This window comes from Schistocerca americana, chromosome 3 (assembly GCF_021461395.2).
Source record: "Schistocerca americana isolate TAMUIC-IGC-003095 chromosome 3, iqSchAmer2.1, whole genome shotgun sequence".
Classification (NCBI taxonomy): Eukaryota; Metazoa; Arthropoda; class Insecta; order Orthoptera; family Acrididae; genus Schistocerca; species Schistocerca americana.
Window position 1 is genome coordinate 761,048,013 of NC_060121.1, and position 20,000 is coordinate 761,068,012.

The 20,000-nt window shown below is 42.2% G+C and overlaps 1 protein-coding gene across 1 annotated transcript; it reads left to right on the top strand.

Moving 5' to 3' along the window:
• Positions 1 to 1,164: 1,164 nt before the first annotated feature.
• On the top strand, positions 1,165 to 17,667 carry LOC124605488 (protein yellow-like). Its single transcript, XM_047137212.1, has 5 exons — positions 1,165 to 1,471; positions 5,238 to 5,437; positions 6,390 to 6,569; positions 14,445 to 14,762; positions 17,218 to 17,667. The coding sequence occupies exons 1-5, from the start codon at positions 1,174 to 1,176 to the stop codon at positions 17,536 to 17,538; spliced, it is 1,317 nt and encodes a 438-aa protein (XP_046993168.1). The 5' UTR covers positions 1,165 to 1,173; the 3' UTR covers positions 17,539 to 17,667.
• The last annotated feature ends 2,333 nt before the right edge of the window (positions 17,668 to 20,000 follow it).

The following is a 20,000-nucleotide window of genomic DNA, read 5'->3' on the forward strand; positions in this document are numbered from 1 at the left end:
TGCAATTGACTTTTATCAAATCCACGCGATGCTGCAACACAGCTTGAGTATGCGAGTAGAATAAATAAAAGAAGTAGTCTACCAATATCACAGTACAATTATATGAACTTCATGCTTTCAACTTTTCGCTCCTTAGCAGAATGGTGACTACGAAAACTGCAAATTTTCTCCAAGCAAAATTTTCTATATAATGCTCGGTGAGTCAATTTTCAATATGCTGTACTGATCGGGCCATAATACATGAAGGCCGCGAGAAGTGGGTAAGCAACGACCTTGGTATGTAAAAGTGTGGTGGGGGCCTTCGCGAATAGCATCATAGGTTTGCAATTTTATTGACGAATGTGCAGTTTCCCGCTGAAACCCAGCCGCTGTTATCGAATGATAGCCCACTGTATCTAAGGCAATCTATATATGGTATTTATGTATCGAATTGTCCCCGACGAGGTAATTAAAACAAGAGCTCAATGAAACACCGACGGTTCTCGAAGAAATGAAACGCTGGGATGCGAAAAGTATTATCGTATAGCCAGAATCGCAATTTACCATTTATTAATGCTAAAGATCAGAATTTGAATGCTGGATGTGGGTGTCACAATAATAAACTCACGAACAGTATTCGAATTACGTAATTACGTGTTTGTTAACATTTTGTACAGATGTGGTGTTTCTTCTCCCGACGCAGAGACAGTATATCCTACGGCGTACTTTTATTACTGTTCTATTAAGATGAACACATGTTTTTAAGTGGAAATCTTCTTCAAAGACTCATTGTAACTCTACAAGAAGAACTAACTATAAGTCTGTGAGATAGTTCGACAGCTACAAACTTTAAAAGTAACTTGTGTAAGTCAGAAAATTTGCCACATTACCCACTATAGCTTACTGAAAAACGCAAGACGATTTGTTACTAGGAAAATTATCGGTGGTATCGGTGGCAAATGTTAAAGTAACATTTTTCGAGACTGCTTTATGTGATTTATAACGAACACTACAATGAGTGAATAATTTCGACTTGAACACAGACTCGGCAACCAACATTAAATATTCCACGCATATTCCTAGGACTAATGCCAGTACATCACATTTACAGAGATCTTTATTTTACGTTTCCATCTAGTTAATTTTTATAGGGTACTGAATGTCATTTACAAAATATTCACAGGCAGTTACGAGATGGGACCTCGCGTGTCGGCGCTCGCGTTGCTGGTGCTGCTGCTGGTGGCGGCTGGTGGCGCTCACCACAGGTCGAGCCACGCCACGAGGCACGGCGGTCGAGTCAGAGCGGCCCACAGGGCCGGCAAGGCGTCCCCAGTGGCGAGGAGCAAGGGCGCTTCCGAGGAGCCGCTGCTGGTCACCATCAAGGCCTGCAAAGAGCTCGAATTCGACTTCGGAGACGACGGGGCGTTGGAAAAGGAAATGAAGGCAACCGGACGCTACGACCCTAAAATGCTCGCTGGATACGACGTAACAAGTAAGAATCCCAGTTATAAATACGATCTGTCAAGTTAGATTCAGAAAGTGACTCTTCAAGCTTTTCATGCTGATATGTTGTAAATAGTTTTCACGCGTTTGCCGCCAGAACACGCTATGCAAATCCACAATATTTCCTCGGAGCCACTGTTCTACATGATCAGGTGGTTCAGCCTTGCTGGTGGCTAGATACGACTGACGGTATCCCAACGGCGACGCCCCGTTTCTGGAACACGGGCGCGAAGAATGCGCATGCGCGTTTACCAAACAGATAGATTGTGCCATATCCAAACTCCCTCTGCCGAAAATTGCAGAGCGGTTCTCCTGCGCGTGGGCTGTACGCTGCGCTTGCCAACAGTGCAGCCAGACGTAACTCCCCTACGACCGTACTAGACCAGTGTTACGACGGGTCTCTTAGCAATGAATCTCGATTTTCACATCGTGATATGATTGCAGTCAATGCAGGGTTCCAGGCTTGGCTCAGTTGAAACCCCGCATCCCTGTTGATGAGATTACCGGCTGTACGGATACGTATTGCTCCCTTAATGACCCAATTCTGGAAATATGGTGCCGGAGATAAAACTTCCGTCTTTTCATAAATCATGCGATGTCCTGTATTCAGACAGTGTTCCGCAATTGCTGACTTTCCGGGTTGACGAAGGTGTGTATGATGCTGATGTTCATCGCAGCGTTCTTGTGCTGTGCGGCATGTCTGGCCTATATACTCTGCCCCACATTGACGAGGAATCCTGTACACACATTTCCTCAGGCCAAGGCCATTCTTAACCGAACCCAACAGATTTCTTAGTTTTTCAGATGGTTGGAAAACACATTTAATTCCATATCTTCCGAGGACTCTTCCGGTTCCTGATAACATGGCACCAAAATACGTCAAACAGGCCATAGTGGTAGGTGTTTTCGTGTCTTCATTCTGCTCCATAGCCTGAACTCTCCTGGACCTGAATGCATTACGTATCTGTCTCTCAGAATAACCTTTTGTCGGAATATTGTCTTCAAATGTCGTATTTCACTCGACAGGCCTTCATGATCAGATACCACATGTGTTCTATGAACTAACTTATGTAAGGCACTACCGTTTTGTGCAGGATGATGGCAGCTTGTGGCCTGCAGATATACATCTGTATGCGTTGGCTTGCGGTAGACGCTGTGTCCCAAGGTTACATCTACTTTCCTTAGTACCAAAACATCAAGAAAACGTAAAGTACCTTCCTTTCCCACTTCGATTGTGAAGTTTATATGATGATACATTTGTGATGTGACCACATGGACTTCATACTCTAACTACATTTTTTCAGCATTTCAATTCACTCCATCCGAATATAAACTGTGGGAGATGCGTTATTTAGCATATTATACTACGTTTTAGACTGAAATGGGCGTATTTTGCAGGAAACATCAAAGCCACTACTGGACGAATAAACACGCGTAAATAGCTGTCTGTAAGAATTTGTAAGGAAATAAAATTAAATGATCGCAGGAGCACATTTGTAGACAATATAGGTGATAAGCTTGTGTTCATTGATCAGATGCTTGAAAAGTGTGATCGCATAGGCACAGCTGCACACAAAGCAGGTGGTAGAATTCTTTGGTAGACAATCACACTACAAAGAAGGTTATTTAAAGTCAGTCGTGCGGCCTGCACTAGAATGTTGCTCTAGTGCGTCGGACCCATACCAAAGAGGATCAACAGGTGATGTTCACCAAATAATATGAAGGGCAGTTGGAATGGTCAACAGTTTGTTTGAGTCACAGAAGAGCGTCACGATAATCCTGAAAAACCTTACTGGCTAGATGCTTGAAGACAGCTGGATCTGCCGGCCGGTATGGCCGAGCGGTTCTAGGAGCTACAGTCTGGAACCGTGCGACCGCTACGGTCGCAGGTTCGAATCCTGCCTCGGGCATGGATGTGTGTGATATCCTTAGGTTAGTTAGGTTTAAGTAGTTCTAAGTTCTAGGGGACTGATGACCTCAGATGTTAAGTCCCATAGTGCTCAGAGCCATTTGAACATCTGGATCTCCTGAATACCGGTTTACATTCAAGAACCATTACGATATTTCTGAATGGTGGGCTCCATGTGGTTCCCAAGTTGTGCAGCGACCGTAAACCATAAAATTACCAAATAAGCAGCAACCAGTCGCAAAATCATGTTTTCTTTATTTACTTTTGCAAATCGACTTCAACTGATTAACAGCCATAATCGATGCTTTCAACTAATATGTGCCCTGTGTAGTAACACTGTCTTAAGCAGAGATCAAACATAAAGAAAACATGATTTTGCGACTAGTTACTGCTTAATTGGTAACACTACGATATTTTTAATCAAGGAATATGTGACAGCTGGCCGCTTATCGGTCTCTTAGGAAACGCGAGGACAAAGAATATTTCATTAATGTCTTTCTGGGTGTGTATCCGCACCATATGTGATACACTGCCAATATTTATGCTGTTGTTGACGGCAAACGTTTGAGTTAGTAATACGTGTGGCAGCTACGGTGCCTTTATCACAATAGTAATATACATTACGTTCCTCTCTACCAGAACTGTGAATAAAGCATCACCGACTGGACGTGTGTGTGAAGTTCTAACGTTCAGGAAAGGGCTAGGTGAATTCAAGGCGTCCCCAGGGACGAAGGGGTCGACGAGCCACAGCGCTTCCGAGGGGCCGCTGCTGGTCGCTATCAGAGCCGCCAAATAGCTCAAATACGATTTTGGAGACGATGGGAAGTTGGAGAATGCAATGACGGCCAGCGAGCGCTACGACCCTAAAATGGTCTGGAAGTATGACTTTACAAGTAAGAGCCCCAGTTAGAAATACATTTCTCACATTTAATATCAATACATATTTGTTCCCCCATGATGCTGTCATGCCAAGCAAGTGGAATAAGTACAATAAAATCAGTAACTTCGCTGTCGTGTTTCCTACAAAAAAGAATGAGATGAAAGTGATACAGATTGTATGTTGTATGTTGCTGATACAAATGTTTCTGGTTGAGTTATTTACTTGTAAACATTTCTGTATTAACTGGTACAGACTAACACACTATATCTATTTCATGTATGCCAAAGTATAGCACTCCGCAATCAGTTTCACGACTTAATTGTGGAACTAGATATGAGGGGAGACGGACAAGCAGGTAGTGGGACCGATTTACCTCATCGAGTACTCCACTATGAGCCCGCCCGGCTAGCCGCGCTGTCTATCGCGCTGCTTCCCGAGCGGGGAGGCGCGCTGGTCCCTGTGTCGAGGTCTGGTGTGCCGGCCAGCCTGTGGATGGTTTCTAAGCCTGTTTTCCATTTGCCTCGGATAATGCGGGCTGGTTCCCTTTATTCCGCCTCAGTTACACTATGTCGGCGATTGCTGCTCAAACACTGTCTCCACGTATGCGTTAACCATAATTACTCCTCCATACAAACATTGGGGCTACACTCGTCTGGTATGAGACGTTCGGGTGGGTGTCCACTGCGGGCCGAACCGCACAATAAACCGGGGTTCGACGTAGGGTGGCGGTGGGGTGCGTGGACTGCTGTAGCTTGTTATGGGATTGTGAACCACTGAGTGCTAAGGCAGGACGAAGCCTCTCCGTCGTTTCTAGGCCCCGGTTCAATACACAGTACACTCTACTATGGGTAAACACAGTATCTTAAGGCGCCCTTATGGTCATGTTGCTCTGCAGTGAAGCTAATGTCTATTTCGATGTCTGATTATAAAACATAATATGGTCTGCCTATGTTCGTCGTGTCGCAGTGGACAATCACCAGCGTAACCGCATATTCGTGACGACGCCTCTTGCCCGCCGCGGCATCCCAGTGACGCTGAGCACCATCCCCTATGACGGAGAGCAGAGTCCGCGCCTGAAGCCCTACCCCAACCTGGAAATCCACCACACCACCGAAGACTCCATCACCGACTGCAACACCCAGCTGGTGGACGTCATCAGAACGACGGTAAGACTCCTCTGACATGTACATTGGAGCTCGGAATGGATACAACCTCTGTGCTGAACTGTTCATGATGTTTTTATGCTTATCTCATTTCCTTTTTCCTTTTCTTCCATTTCCCACGTTCTTCGTTCATTATGTTTTGTCTCTGACTTTTTATTATTTTTCGTTTCCGAACAAAGAATTTATTTCCGGTGCTTCTGCCTTGTCTTGTTGTTAGTATTTAGTTCATTTTACTGTAACGTTACAGCGTGAAATTTTGTTTTATCATAATAATAATTGAGTATGTTGTAATAATTACGATGATTATTGTATTTTCCTTATTAATGTTATTCATAATAAGATTGTGAGTACCGCTAATTACATTCATATTGATATACCACCTCCAAAGATATCTGCGTACATGTAAAAGGCGGGTGTTAATTTTATTTGATAAGATGTTTCTGTAAATAAATAAATAAACAATCAAATCATTTCCCTCGATGATGAAATAATCTTCGTGTTATGCCAGTCTTCTCGTTATTGCTTCATAGCTACCGTTGTCGAGCGTAATCTTGAATACATTGTAGGACACTTTATCTTTTACTAATACATAGGTCGACTTCTTCTTATTTTTGTCATTGCCTTAGTTTGTATTTTACCTTAAAATGAATTTGGTTCTCCTCTTTACTAGTGATTCGAATTCCTTTCAGGACTGTCCATTATTTTCGTTATCACATTTTCAGTCAATAGCTAATGAAAACTCTTCTTAGTCATCGTTTCTTCTCTCATTTTTGTTTCGATTACTTAACTCACAGACAGCAAATTGGATAAGCCATAAGGATATACCCAGTAAGGACCAGGTATACTAATTTAGAGCGTGGACAGTCTTGTCTTCGAAGCAGTAATCAACGATTCTCTTACGGAGGTATGTCGTCGTTTTTCAGCTCTGAGTTCCTTCACTGACCGTTTGTTTCAGAAAACATCGGCGGATGATGATACTCTATACGCCCTCGACAGCGGTGCTTTGGACCTGTGTACGATTTCCAAAGACGTGTGTCCACCAAAAATTGTCATCTTCGACCTGCGAACAGATGAGATCATCAAGTCCGTACAAATCCAGAACGCATACTGCGATTCATGGTACACCTATTTGTGGGTGAGTATTTTCTGGAAAAGACAGAATATGTATAAAAAAAACAGTATTTTCTATGTGGGAACTAGCTACAAAACTATGACAGTCTTGTTATACGCTAGAAATTTCCTCTTGCTGCCCACTGTTCTTCTTCATTGCAAGCGTTACCCATCTGCATCTTTCCAAAACACAGCCTTTTCACATATTTATTCTACTCCTCCCTTCTTTATATTACTATCTAATGATTACGACAAGTAATTTTTCACTACATACATTACTGATGTATTCATGCGGCTACATTGCAAACAGATGTTATTTCATTCTTAATACCAATATCGTTATTTCATTCTTAATACCAATATCCTTAATTACATCCCTTCTTGTATAACCTTTTACTGACCAATGACTCATTTTTGTTCAGTAAAGTAAGGACACTCATGGTCTCATAAAATTTTAAATGTGTCTTTTCCCGTATTTTGCAGTTCAAGCACTTAATTACAGTTCCACATCTGACAGTGCTGCTACTTTCTTCTTACCAGCGCGCATATCCTACGGAATGTAACCCTGTTTCCAACAGCCGGCCACGGTGGTCTCGCGGTTCTAGGCGCGCAGTCCGGAACCGTGCGACTGCTACGGTCGCAGGTTCGAATCCTGCCTCGGGCATGGATGTGTGTGATGTCCTTAGGTTAGTTAGGTTTAAGTAGTTCTAAGTTTTAGGGGACTGATGACCACAGCTGTTAAGTCCCATAGTGCTCAGAGCCATTTGAACCATTTTTGAACCTGTTTCCAACAAATAGCATAGTTCAGTCAGTAAAAGAGAGCTACGTTTCATAAATTCAGCAGGAATGCCTTATTCTCCCTAAGGCATTTAACTAGATTGTGGATTTGCTACTGTATTTTTCTCCACAGCCAGCTAAAAAACAATCTAACTACAACCAACCTACCAGACGAATATCAGTCTGGTTGTCTTAAACATCGCAGTCTATTTGCCTTAATAAAGGTAAAAGATGACTTCAAGCTTCCCATGGAAGCAAAAGGCGCGACTATCATATGCATTTAGACTGCAGCGAAGCCTTCGACACAGTCGACTTCGGCATTTTCTTGCTAAACTGAGCAGCCTAAATTTTAGAAAAGCTTCCCTCATACCTCAAGTATCGACAGCTATGCGTCATGTCCGGCACCATTAAAACCACAATGGAGGCTGGCGCCCCGTAGGGTTCGGCCCTATATTCTTTTCATTGTACAGGTGTGTCAATGAAGTGGGATGAATTTTTCCTATTGCAAATAGAACATGTAAGCTGACGACCTCCAATTGCAAGCAAAAAACCAAAAGTCCCGAAGAAACCTACTGAGAATCTCAATAATGACCTGAGTGCACTATCAAAATGGGAACAGAATGTAGCGTTAAAGCTCAACCAATACAAAACCTAAGCGCTAGTGATAGATCATTATAGGCTCATTAGTCCAATACATAGGGAATCCCTACAATAAATAGCTATAAATGGGACAAATACCAAGTTGGTCCTTCATATTTCGGGCTTGCAGCCGGATCACGTTGACATCTTGGCACGATGTTTCGGCTAACAAACATGCAGCCATCTTCAGGTGAGTACGAGACTGACTGGTGCGCGTCGTTCTATATATACCGAAAATTGGCGCGGCGGCGCCTGCGCAGTGGAGAAGGCTAATACCGCGCCCTCTATCTAATTTGGCGCTCTCTGCAGCAGAAGCGGGCCGCGCATGCGTAGTGGTGTACCTACATTTGCGCTATCTGTCGTAAAGCGCCTTCGCGCAGCTGAGGCGCGGTAGTCGAAAGTATAAAATCAATTTTCGTCAGCCGTCGCACTAGATGCAGACCAATGCCTCTGTGAAGCGATTAAAGAAATTACAGGATCCTATGCTTTATCCATCTGAAAGCCGCCGTCTCGATTAATAAGATCTTCTGTCAATCGCATCTCCACGGACTCGTTGATAATGGATTCCCAAAAAGATCTACTTGTCGCTAAAATTTTTGTTCCACAATAATCCATGGAGTGTCCCGTCGAAATACAGTGTTCTGCTATGGCTGATTTGTTGGGCTGTAGTAGACGTGTGTGGCGCCCATGCTCCACGCTTCTTTCCCGTACTGTGCGAGTAGTTTGGCCAGAGTAGTTTCGTAATATGGATATAGCACGGAATCCTGTAATATCTTCAATCGCTTCACAGAGGCATTGGTCTACATTTAGTGCGACGGCTGACGAAAATTGATTTTGTACTATCGACTACCGCGCCTCAGCTGCGCGAAGGCGCTTTACGACAGATAGCGCAAATGTAGGTACACCACTACGCATGCGCTGCCCGCTTATGCTGCAGAGCGCGCCAATTTAGATAGGGGGCGCGGTATTAGCCTTCTCCACTGCGCAGGCGCCGCCGCGCCAATTTTCGGTATATATAGAACGACGCGCACCAGTCAGTCTCGTACTCACCTGAAGATGGCTGCATGTTTGTTAGCCGAAATATCGTGCCAAGATGTCAACGTGATCCGGCCGCAAGCCCGAAATATGATGGACCAATCAATAATCCGGGAAAACTTCAAGATACACATCAGATACCTTTACGGGGAGGAGATGGTAGCACACGTCCAGAGTTTGGATAAATTACGCAACAAACGAGCAAGATTACTTAGCTCTCTGTGTTTTTTATTGAAGTGTCGGGACAATGGCTTTATCCCTAAGTTTGCCAAAGTGACACATTTCATCAGGACCGCCGCCGCCAGGAATATAACTCGGAAGGCTAGCTAGCCTGGCTCTAGTAAAGGAGAGGATTTGCTTCACTCGCCGTGAACTGGAGCTGATATCAAGACAACTGTATCACCCTCATTTGGAAATAGCATCCAGTCTTCCTTCTTTCACCTGGGAGTGGGTTGACGGAGTCACTTGGGCCAAAGCGGACTGGGCTCACAGCAAGTCATCTTCTAGGCAGTCATCGAAGTTTGCACGTCTATCGACAGCATCGCCGCAAGAAGGCACTTTTCGACGCTCCGTGGTTAATTTCATGGATAGAGTTTTGTACAATGCGACGCTGTCAGCACTCGGAAAAGGACTTCACTTCGCTCCTACACCTAAGACTCCACCTTTCGCGGATTTCAAAGTGCTATTGAAGAAGCTGTTAGACCCCTTCCCAGCGACGCAGCTGAAGAAATCAGGCGTGAAACATGCCGTGCACTTAAGAAAGCGACTCCTCTGAAGAACAACATTTCTTCTAGCGAAAGGGCTGCACTTCGCAAACTACGTGAAGATCCCCACACTGTGGTTCTCCGAGCGGACAAGGGCAATGCGACGGTATTTTTGCCACGAAACATCTACAACGAGAAGATTTATAACCTCCTTGGTGAATCCACATATCGGAAGATCAACAAGGAATCGACGAGCAGAGTGGAAAGAAAAACGACAGTTTTGTTAAACTCCTCTACGCTTCCACGTGAAGTCATTAAAAGACTGAAACCGCATAGCTCTGTTCCACTGAGGCTTCATGGTCTTCCGAAAATTCACAAAGAGGGACTACCATTACGCCCTATTGTCAGTAATATCGGTGCGCCAACCTATGACTTAGCACATCTGTCTTCGTTACTGAGACCTTATGTGGGCAAGTGTCCACATCACATTCGTAATTCCGCCGATTTTATTAGTAGACTGAAGTCGCTCCAACTCCACAATTCTGACTTATTAGTGAGTTTTGATGTCGTCTCTTTATTTACTAAGGTTCCACTGATGGATTCACTGGCACTCATTAGTAGAAGGTTCAAAGCCGACATAACAGCATTATTTCATCATTGCCTGTCCTCAACTTATTTCTTATTCAACAATGAATATTTTGAACAAGTTGACGGTGTTGCCATGGGCAGTCCTTTGTCCCCTCTGGTAGCAAACCTTTTTATGGAGGACTTTGGGGAGAAGGCACTCGAGTCGGCTGAATTTAAATCGAAAGTCTTCTGGCGTTATGTGGATGACACATTTGTAGTTTGGCCCCATGGAAAAGATAAACTGGCAGGATTCTTAAAACACCTGAATTCCATTCACAAGAATATTCAGTTTACCATGGAAGTCGAAAAAGATAGATGTCTGCCGTTTTTGGATGTCCTTGTCAATCGTAGAATCGATTGATCTTTGGGGCACTCCGTCTACCGGAAGCCCACACACACAGATCTGTATTTGCAGGCGACAAGCTGCCACCACCCTGCACAAAAAAATGGTTCAAATGGCTCTGAGCACTATGGGACTCAACTGCTGTGGTCATCAGTCCCCTAGAACTTAGAACTACTTAAACCTAACTAACCTAAGTACATCACACATACCCATGCACTCATGCCCGAGGCAGGATTCGAACCTGCGACCGTAGGAGCAGCGCGGCTCCGGACTGGAGCGCCTAGAACCGCACGGCCACCGCGGCCGGCCAACCCTGCACAAACCATGGGTCTGCTGCGTACTCTGGTGCACCGGCCACATGTGGTATCTGATAAGGACAGCCTTCCTAAAGAATTAGAACATTTGCAATCCGTCTTCAGGGAGAATGGATATTCTACACGCCAAATCCGCACAGCTATAACAAAGAAGAAATGTAAAGAGAAACAAGAAGAAGAAGACAAAGAGGTGGTCAGGTCCAGGGCGTTCCTTCCGGATATGGGTAACCTCTCCTCTAAAATAGGAAGGATTTTAAAGAAGCATTAAGTTAAAGTGATCTTCCGACCACCTACGAAAATATCGGCTTTGATTGGCTCTGTGAAGGACGATCTGGGTCTGAGGAAGGCGGGTATTTATAAGATCCCTTGTCAATGTGGCAAATCCTACATTAGCCAAACTACTCGCACAGTACGGGAAAGATACGTGGAGCATGAGCGCCACACACGTCTACTACAGCCCAACAAATCAGCCATAGCAGAACACTGTATTTCGACGGGACACTCCATGGATTATTGTGGAACAAAAATTTTAGCGACAACTAGATCTTTTTGGGAATCCATTAACAAGGAGTCCGTGGAGATACGATTGGCAGAAGATCTTATTAATCGAGACGGCGGCTTTCAGATGGATGAAGCATGGGATCCTGTAATTTCTTTAATCGCTTCACAGAGACATTGGTCTGCATCTAGTGCGACGGCTGACGAAAATTGATTTTATACTTTCGACTACCGCGCCTCAGCTGCGCGAAGGCGCTTTATGACAGATAGCGCAAATGTAGGTACACCACTACGCATGCGCGGCCCGCTTCTGCTGCAGGGCGCGCCAAATTAGATAGGGGGCGCGGTATTAGCCTTCTCCACTGCGCAGGCGCCGCCGCGCCAATTTTCGGTGTTTATAGAACGACGCGCACCAGTAATCTTCAGTCTCGTACTCACCTGAAGATGGCTGCATGTTTGGTAGCCTAAATATCGTGCCAAGATGTCAACGTGATCCGGCTGCAAGCCCGAAATATGATGGACCAATCAATACGCCGGGAAAACTTCAAGATACACAAATACCAAGTTATCTCCCCCCAGCAAATAGTCTGTGAGTAGTGAAAGACAAAATCTAAATAGGAATGAGGACGTAGCTTTAAGAGTAAGAAAGGCTCAACATCTCTTCATGGCCTACAAAACCATATAAAGCCCTTCTCTCTTGACCTGGAAAATAAACTTATACGAACACTTATACTTTCAGTTATTGATTACTGCAATGTTATTCTCCAAGATATTTGTCAGGAAAGCTCATGGCGAATTGAACAATGCCTGTGTTTTTGTTATATTAGTGATGTTCGACTCTTTGGTTATATTTCACCATCATACTCACAGCTATCCTGCCTGCAGACAAGTGCTGAGATTCCCATCCCATCGGTCTCGTCTACTGTCCTATCAACACAAACACTGTCACTCGTATGTCTCCTCGGCCCTGATGCCTTTGTCGGAATAACAGGGTCGAAACACCTATTCCCATCAGAGAAAATTCCTTAAGACACTCAATGACATAAAGCAACAATGAAAACTATCATTGTCGCTAGATGCACTCGTTACCCTTCCTTATGAATCCCTGTATTCTTAGCTGATGTAGCCTCCTTATATTTCCTTTCCACAGAAATCACTGTATCAGAAATCATTTGTTTAGTACATAATTAAGTTATTTTGATATCGCTACTTATATTGTTGCTATTTTCGTATTTATTATCACTGCTATCATTATTCGTGGCAGAAGCAGCAGTAATAGTAGAAGAATTGTCAGTAATAAATTTATTAGTTTATAGTCAGTATTATCTACTCACATTGTCATCACAGGCAATCAAACCATACAATTGTCATACACTACTCGTCTTATTAAAATTGGTATTTCTTGCGTAACTACGATGCAGAAAAGGTACTGTACATGTGAACCTTGGCCTGATGTAAGAGATGGTCTGACGGCCCTAATGAGTACTTAGTCCAGTTCTTCCATGACTATGATTGCAACCCTGGGAATTATTGTCACATTGTTCTGAGTGGTATGCAGCACAAAACAGTGGTAAACTCGAATAGTCAACTAAATGACAACGTAGTCTGTTTAAGGTTGTGACGACTTGGCCTTGTTGTGAAACTAGTGGTCTCCCTAGCCCCGTCTTATATGTCTGTGAGTTTCTGTAGGCTACAGGGCTACAGCATCCGTTAATATTGTAAGCCAATTCTGGATGAAGTTATTGGTGTGCCTAATAGGCAGCAATAGGTAATTATTTCTCATAGTGCAAGATGCTAGCAAGCATGCAGTGTAACCCTTTTGCTCTTGTTCACTTGAACCAACTCATCATCGTTATTTCCGATTTCTTTCATTCGAAAGAATTTAATAGCCGAGTTGTATATGTCTTCAAGTCTGACCACGTGATTCCTAAGCACTTGTCAGCTTGTTCGCAATTTGTAAATTCACTGTCGATGAGGGGGACTTAACACTGAGAATACTGGTGAACACATAACAGCAATACAAGTGCAGAGCAAGAATCCAATCTGATGCTCGAGAAGTGAGAATGTGGTGTGTGTGTGTGTGTGTGTGTGTGTGTGTGTGTGTGTGTGTGTGTGTGTGTGGAGGGGACATGGGGCTAAGAAGTGAGCTGAAGTAGGTTTATTTTGTTTCTCTTACACAATCTGTATCTGGCAGGTGGGAGCTGCGTTTCCCAAAACCATGCAGTGTCAAAAAAAAATCACCCAAAGTCACCAAAAGGCAGAGGCGTTACGGTTCTAGGAATCACCCATTTTGAGTTCTGACAGGCATATTACAAACAAGAGGTACCCATATTACTCTCCGTGTACAGGGCCGCCCTTATTGCCACAGTACCGACGTTCGCCTTGTGCGCCATAGATACCGTTTACTAGTAATTCAGGCTGAGATGTTTAGCACGTGCTGCGCACTGGAACACTGAACTGCGGAATATGAATAGGCAAAGCACCACTCCATACTAGAATTGACTCAAAATATGGTACTTACCCGCCACCTAAGACATTTATACACCACTATCAGCATTAAATCAGTTCTCAGACCTAGCTGTATTTAAACAAAATTTTGGAGTTGGAATAAATCGTAATATAACTCAGCCTCTTTTCATATTATTCTTTTAACTGTTTGTTATATGTTGTAGAAGAAGTTCCTTTCTTGACAGGTAGTTAAGAGAGTGAACGTATAATTGTAAGGACTGGGATTCATCTATTGATATGATATCGACAATGAAAGGAAAGACAAACATAGTTTTTGGAAACATTCCATGGTGCAGTCACATTGTTTCATTGAAATAAATTTGCAGTTCTTTTCTGTTACTTAAGTAAATTGTAATGTCAGTCAACTGAGTTGTCTAACTTAAGCACTGTGGCTTCTTCAGAACATAATTGACCAATGTGTTAAAGGACATACACAAACATGAGTTCCTATTCAGGTGGACGCGTGTCCAGATGGTAGCTTGACGGCCTACAGCTCCGACCCCAGAGGCAACGTACTGTCGGTGACGGACCTCAACACTGGAGTCTCCAAATTCCTGCAGAGCCAGTACTTCCACCCCAAGCCGGGCTTCTTCTTCAGCAAAGCGGGTGGGCCTGCCTACTACTTGCCGGCCGGCCTCATTGGAGTGACGGCCGACGACAGCTGCGATGGGAAACTCTACTTCCAGGCGTTCGCCAGCAACATCCAGGGCGTTGTCGACAAGCAGGTCATCCGAGATGCACGCGACTGGGACGTTTTGGACATCAAGACGCAGGTAACGTCACCTTTCTTCCACTGTCACACAGTATGTGCAACACTTCTGCAGGGAGCGAATACTTATGTTCGTGTGATGCCCAGATTATGTATCCTTCAGTTTCTCTGAACTGCAAAGAAATGTACTATAATGGTCAAGTATAAAGCTATGCAAGTTCACTATACTAAGATTCACCCAACGCGTTTCCTGGGCAACTGCGTTTCCGTTTGTCGCAAGAGTGTATGATGTTATAGTATGCAGCCTTTAATGTGGAGTGTACCAGGTGAGGTATTTACTACCGCCAGGGTATCTATGAAACTCCAATTAATCGAGATACAAGAACTTTTATGCAACGTTATTCCACTCGTGTTTACCACTGGATATTTCCTCAATGTTTACAGCTCATCTGCGATCCATGGTGAAATGGAGAGTTAACTTTGTCCTTAGACATCATTAAGAAAATAAGTAATTACAGTTTTACTCACAACACAAATGTAGGAATTAATGTTTTTGAGCCGTCAGCAGAGACTGAATTCATCCATACAGTTTATCGTACAATTCCTACGCAACTGGCTATATCTAGAGACACTTTTTGTCAAGTTGTTACCTACCAAATTTAACAATATAGTCTACGAGCAAAATATTTACGTAACGAAAGTGCTAAAATACAAAAACTGTCCTCATTTTATGTATACTGCAGAACTTAACTTTGATTCGTGCACATGCTACGGCCTTACATTATAAGTGGAAGTGCCCATTACCGGCTGCACCTGTTTGTATGCTTTCTGTAGAAATGGAGTTTCCATTAACCATGCATTATCCAGGAGCAACGTCATGTTTCCTGCGTCTATGAGTTAAGCGGGGCTTCTATCGTCCGCCAGTAGGAGCATAGGGACTATGTTCTGCCACTTGACAGGCGGCCGGATAGCGGAGTAAATGGTGGACCCCAGTCGATGGTAACAGTAGATTCGTTTTACATTCAGCTTTAGGCACACTACGGCTCCGACATTGTGGGCTTTGTCACCGTTCAGGGGAAAGCTATGACATTATTCGCGAAATTTAAAGAAAGAATTATGTATGAGTATGGACATAATTTCTATTCTACATACACCTCTTCGAACGGAGGTTCTCTAAATAGAAATAACAGTGGTACTCGCGGACTACGTGATCTTCGAGGATTCCCATTTCTGTTCCCCCATTATTTTTGTTACACTTTCATGTGGCTTACACGGAACTATTACGATCCCAACATCGTGTCTCTGAAGTCTCGCTTGATCTCTGTTTTCAAGATCACTTCGTAACGACTCCAACAGCTGGACCACTTCTTTAGGTTTAGTCGCATTAGTTTCTTGTACGCGATTTCCTTTACGAAAGTACTGCATTTGCGTAGAACCTTTGCAAAAGAATATGTCTTCCATCCTTCTCAACTAATACTAAAATAGTGTAATCGTCCCTATTCACAACGTTTCTTAGTATTTACACTAAATAGTTTTAAGATGTGATCTACTCTAGCTATCCACCACTAAACTCGATGAATACAACTGGTTCCCAGTGTATAGTCTTATAAGGTTGCTGATCATCTCTGATAAACTGTTCGCGCACTTTTTCTCGCTTAAAGTTACTTGAGTTTCTGTGGGACACTCAGCGTCCTGTATAATGTACTCGCTTCTGTTTACAAAATATTTGGTAATCTAATCACACAACTGAGAGTATGCTCTTCAAGGTATGGAAAATGTGGTGTAACCAAACATGTCACATACACCCACACACACACACACACACACACACACACACACACACACACACAATCCCATATTTATTGTAAAAATACATTTACACACGGCAGAATACATACACAAGCACACACACACATAACAAATGAAAAACGTCAAAACCAACTCAAACAAAAGACAAACACACAACAGTTGGCAACACTACACATCAAAAACACACATAGGTTTATCACCAAATGGAAAGTGAAAGAAAAACATGTGACGTGACGAATGTGGATGAAAGAACGCCAGAAATCAGCCAGTTGGTGTATGAAAGATAACAAATACGTCTCGAGGACTAAACACATGTGTTAATAGAGCAGGAAATCGTAAGTAACACTTTACGATACATTTATAATACGGAACTTGTGCTATAAAAGTTGCCTCTAACCTAAAAAGCAAGAAAAATCATAACAAAATGTAATATATCAGTATATTATATCTATCACATAATACGTTTATTGCATGTACAAAAAGAAACTTGAATTTCAGGCTACTGATAATGCATCCCAAATAAAAGAAGCGAAATCCGTTTGGCAATAAATAAACTGCCTTCATTCAGTTGCATAGACGGTATATATAGCTCCACGAATTTAGAGCGACTAAGGGATATTACTAAAGAAATTCTGAAATGTGTGGAAGAGGTAGTCTTGTTCTGTCATCTGTTCTCAACTTTCTGATAGAGACTGGTGTACCCGTTTCAGGTTGATCTGCCAGGAGAATTATCTGGGCAGAGTGGAGTAATGGTGGTGGACCCAAAGGGACAGCGGCTATTCTTCCCTGTGCTCGATGAATTGGCCATCTACTGTTGGAACACGAGCAAGCCTCACGATCCAAGGAACTTCCGCATGATAGTTCAAGACGAAGAACGTCTACAGTTTGTCAGCAGCATCAACATAGATCCCAAAACACAACGATTGTATATAATGAGCGATCGAATGACATCATATCTGTCAAATACGACCAACTACTCTGAGGACAACTACCGGATTTTGTATATTGACATAAAGAATATAGAATGTTAGTTTTGTGTACCAACTGATTTTGTTTTGTGAATTTGTGAAGGAAGTTACTGCATCAGCAAGATTTAACTAATGTAATTACCACTGTATGAAATATTGCTAAGAATTAAATACAGAAACTGCAAAAATTTAGGTCGAACTTAATTTATTCACTTTTAAAACGCAGAGTAACGCGAATTAAAATTTATTACTTTGTGGCATATTAATTTTAATTACAATCACTCACGATCATTAATTAAAATGTTAAATCTCACATTTACACTTAAAAACATATGATATAAAAATGTTATAAATGGAAATTTACGTCATTTTGTGTTCATTGAACCACAAAGAAAGGAGAGAAACCTAGGACTTCAAGTCATGTCGACGATAAGGCCACTAAGGGCGCAATACAAGCTCGGACGGGGGAAGAAAGTTGGCTGTGTCCTTTCATAACGTCCATCCGATTGTTTACCTAAAGCAACTTAGGGAAATCACAAAAAAAATCAAAATCTCGATGGCAGGGCGGGGATTTGAACTGTTATCCTCTCGAATGGGAGTCTTTTATGGTAACTGCGGTGGCATCTGTTTTAGTCTCTGTCTTAATAAAAACAAAAACAATAGAAATAATTAGGACACTAGGAATGGCTGGTATCTCACCAACCAAATGAAGTTAGTTGATTCCTTGTGTCAGAGTCAAACGTCACGATTTATAACGGTATGATGTTGAATCATTCCGAATACAGACCAATTAAGTATTAAAGAGCAGTGCAGTGGTTAAATTTTCTTAGTAGTGAACATTACGACCTGAGCCACTAAACGTTCGTTTTGTCGAACACGTGTAGCAGAAGAGGCAATCCTCTTTCTCCTTCCGTACAGCTGATACCACTGTAACATTTCATTTTTATTTTTTAGAAGAAGCACCCAGAAAGAGTAACATCAATATATATCTCAAATTTGCTTTGACAGATGTAATACAGCTTACGTTTTTGTTCAAATTATCAACGATTTATGTGGTTGCATGTCGAACACAGCATTATGATCAACTGACAGTCCTACTGATGAATATGATTATACTGGTTCTTCTTGTGATGCTTCTGTAGATATTACTGCTCTTTTTTAAAATTTTGATAGCTTTTTTTTTAACCAGTTTCGCTAGGGTATATGTTCATGACGTTCTAAAATTCCCTTAAATGTACAGCGGTCTGTTGTTTTTGGGAACACCTTTGAAAACACATATGCTGTGGCAACCCTGCAGGAAGGGTAACGTTCTTCAGCATATCTCACGACTCGAACACCATGCACAGGTCTTGGTGTGTCTCACAAGCTAGTTACGATTAACAAAATTTCAGAGTTCCAACCTTGCGATTTCCAATTCCTATTTTTAACGTATTCCATCCTAATTTTATTTTGTAGCACTTATAAATATCTATTGAGACTCAAACTTCTTATCCAGCTTCATTTGTTCACGGCAGGTAACCGAAATAACAATACTACTGTAAAGAAAAATGCATAGTTGATTACAATGAAAGACACTGAAGTTATTAGCAGCAGATTTCAATTGGTTTTCAAGGAGGTGTCAGTACTGTGCTATATATTCTTTTGCACACTGAGATAAGAGACTGAACCATCAGCACTATTTCCTTAGGGTTCAGCAGTTAGCCAAACACGTGACCCTCTCCTGCCTATTGCAGTCTAAAAATATTATATGTCATAATTTGAAATCCCCTTGACAAATGAGGTGAATTATATTACTTACTATCACAAATAATTTATCCCCACTGTATGTAGCTCTTCACAGTGGAGCTTTGCCAGAACATGTATGTCAACAGTGTAAACTTTAGCTAAAAGGGCAATTCGACAAAGAATATTTATGCTCGAGAATCTAATGGAGCGTTGTATAGGAAAATGAATAGATACAAACACTGGGACATCCAGTATGTTGTGTTGGTTGAACTGCTACATGTGATAGCTATTACTCGCTGGTTGCACTCAAACTACTCCTTCTGAATAGCTACCTGACAAGAGTGTCCAGTAAGATGTTAATAAGAAGAACGTAGACATAAATGAAGATATTGACTTGCATCTCCCAAAAGAAGTAGCTGTATTAAGAGAATTTAGGTATATGAAAAACTCAGCAGTTTATTTTCTCCATTTTAAATTTCTGTGAGTAGGCACACCAAATAAACTGGAATTTAGATTAGATTTGCTTATCGTTTCATACATCTACTAAGAAATATGTCACTTCATTAGAAATAGCTCGCCACTAGTGAATTGTTTAAGTTTCTCTTAGACTGAACTTTATTATTAGCTGCTAAATTTTTTGTATCTGCTGCAAAGTTAATGAAAATTTCTTTTCGTGAAAAATAGATAGTGAGTTTAATCTCTGTCAATTTAAACTTATTTCTGGTATTGCTTTCATGAACCAAGTTCTTAGTTTAAAAAAGAGATATATTGTTTATAACAATCATTATTAAAATATAAAT

Excerpts from the sequence above, each read along its gene's own strand:
- LOC124605488 (XM_047137212.1), top strand. The coding sequence starts at position 1,174 with ATGGGACCTCGCGTGTCGGCGCTCGCGTTGCTGGTGCTGCTGCTGGTG. Across the intron at positions 1,472-5,237 it reads CGCTGGATACGACGTAACAA|TGGACAATCACCAGCGTAAC; the intron begins GTAAGAATCCCA and ends GTCGTGTCGCAG. Across the intron at positions 6,570-14,444 it reads CATGGTACACCTATTTGTGG|GTGGACGCGTGTCCAGATGG; the intron begins GTGAGTATTTTC and ends GTTCCTATTCAG.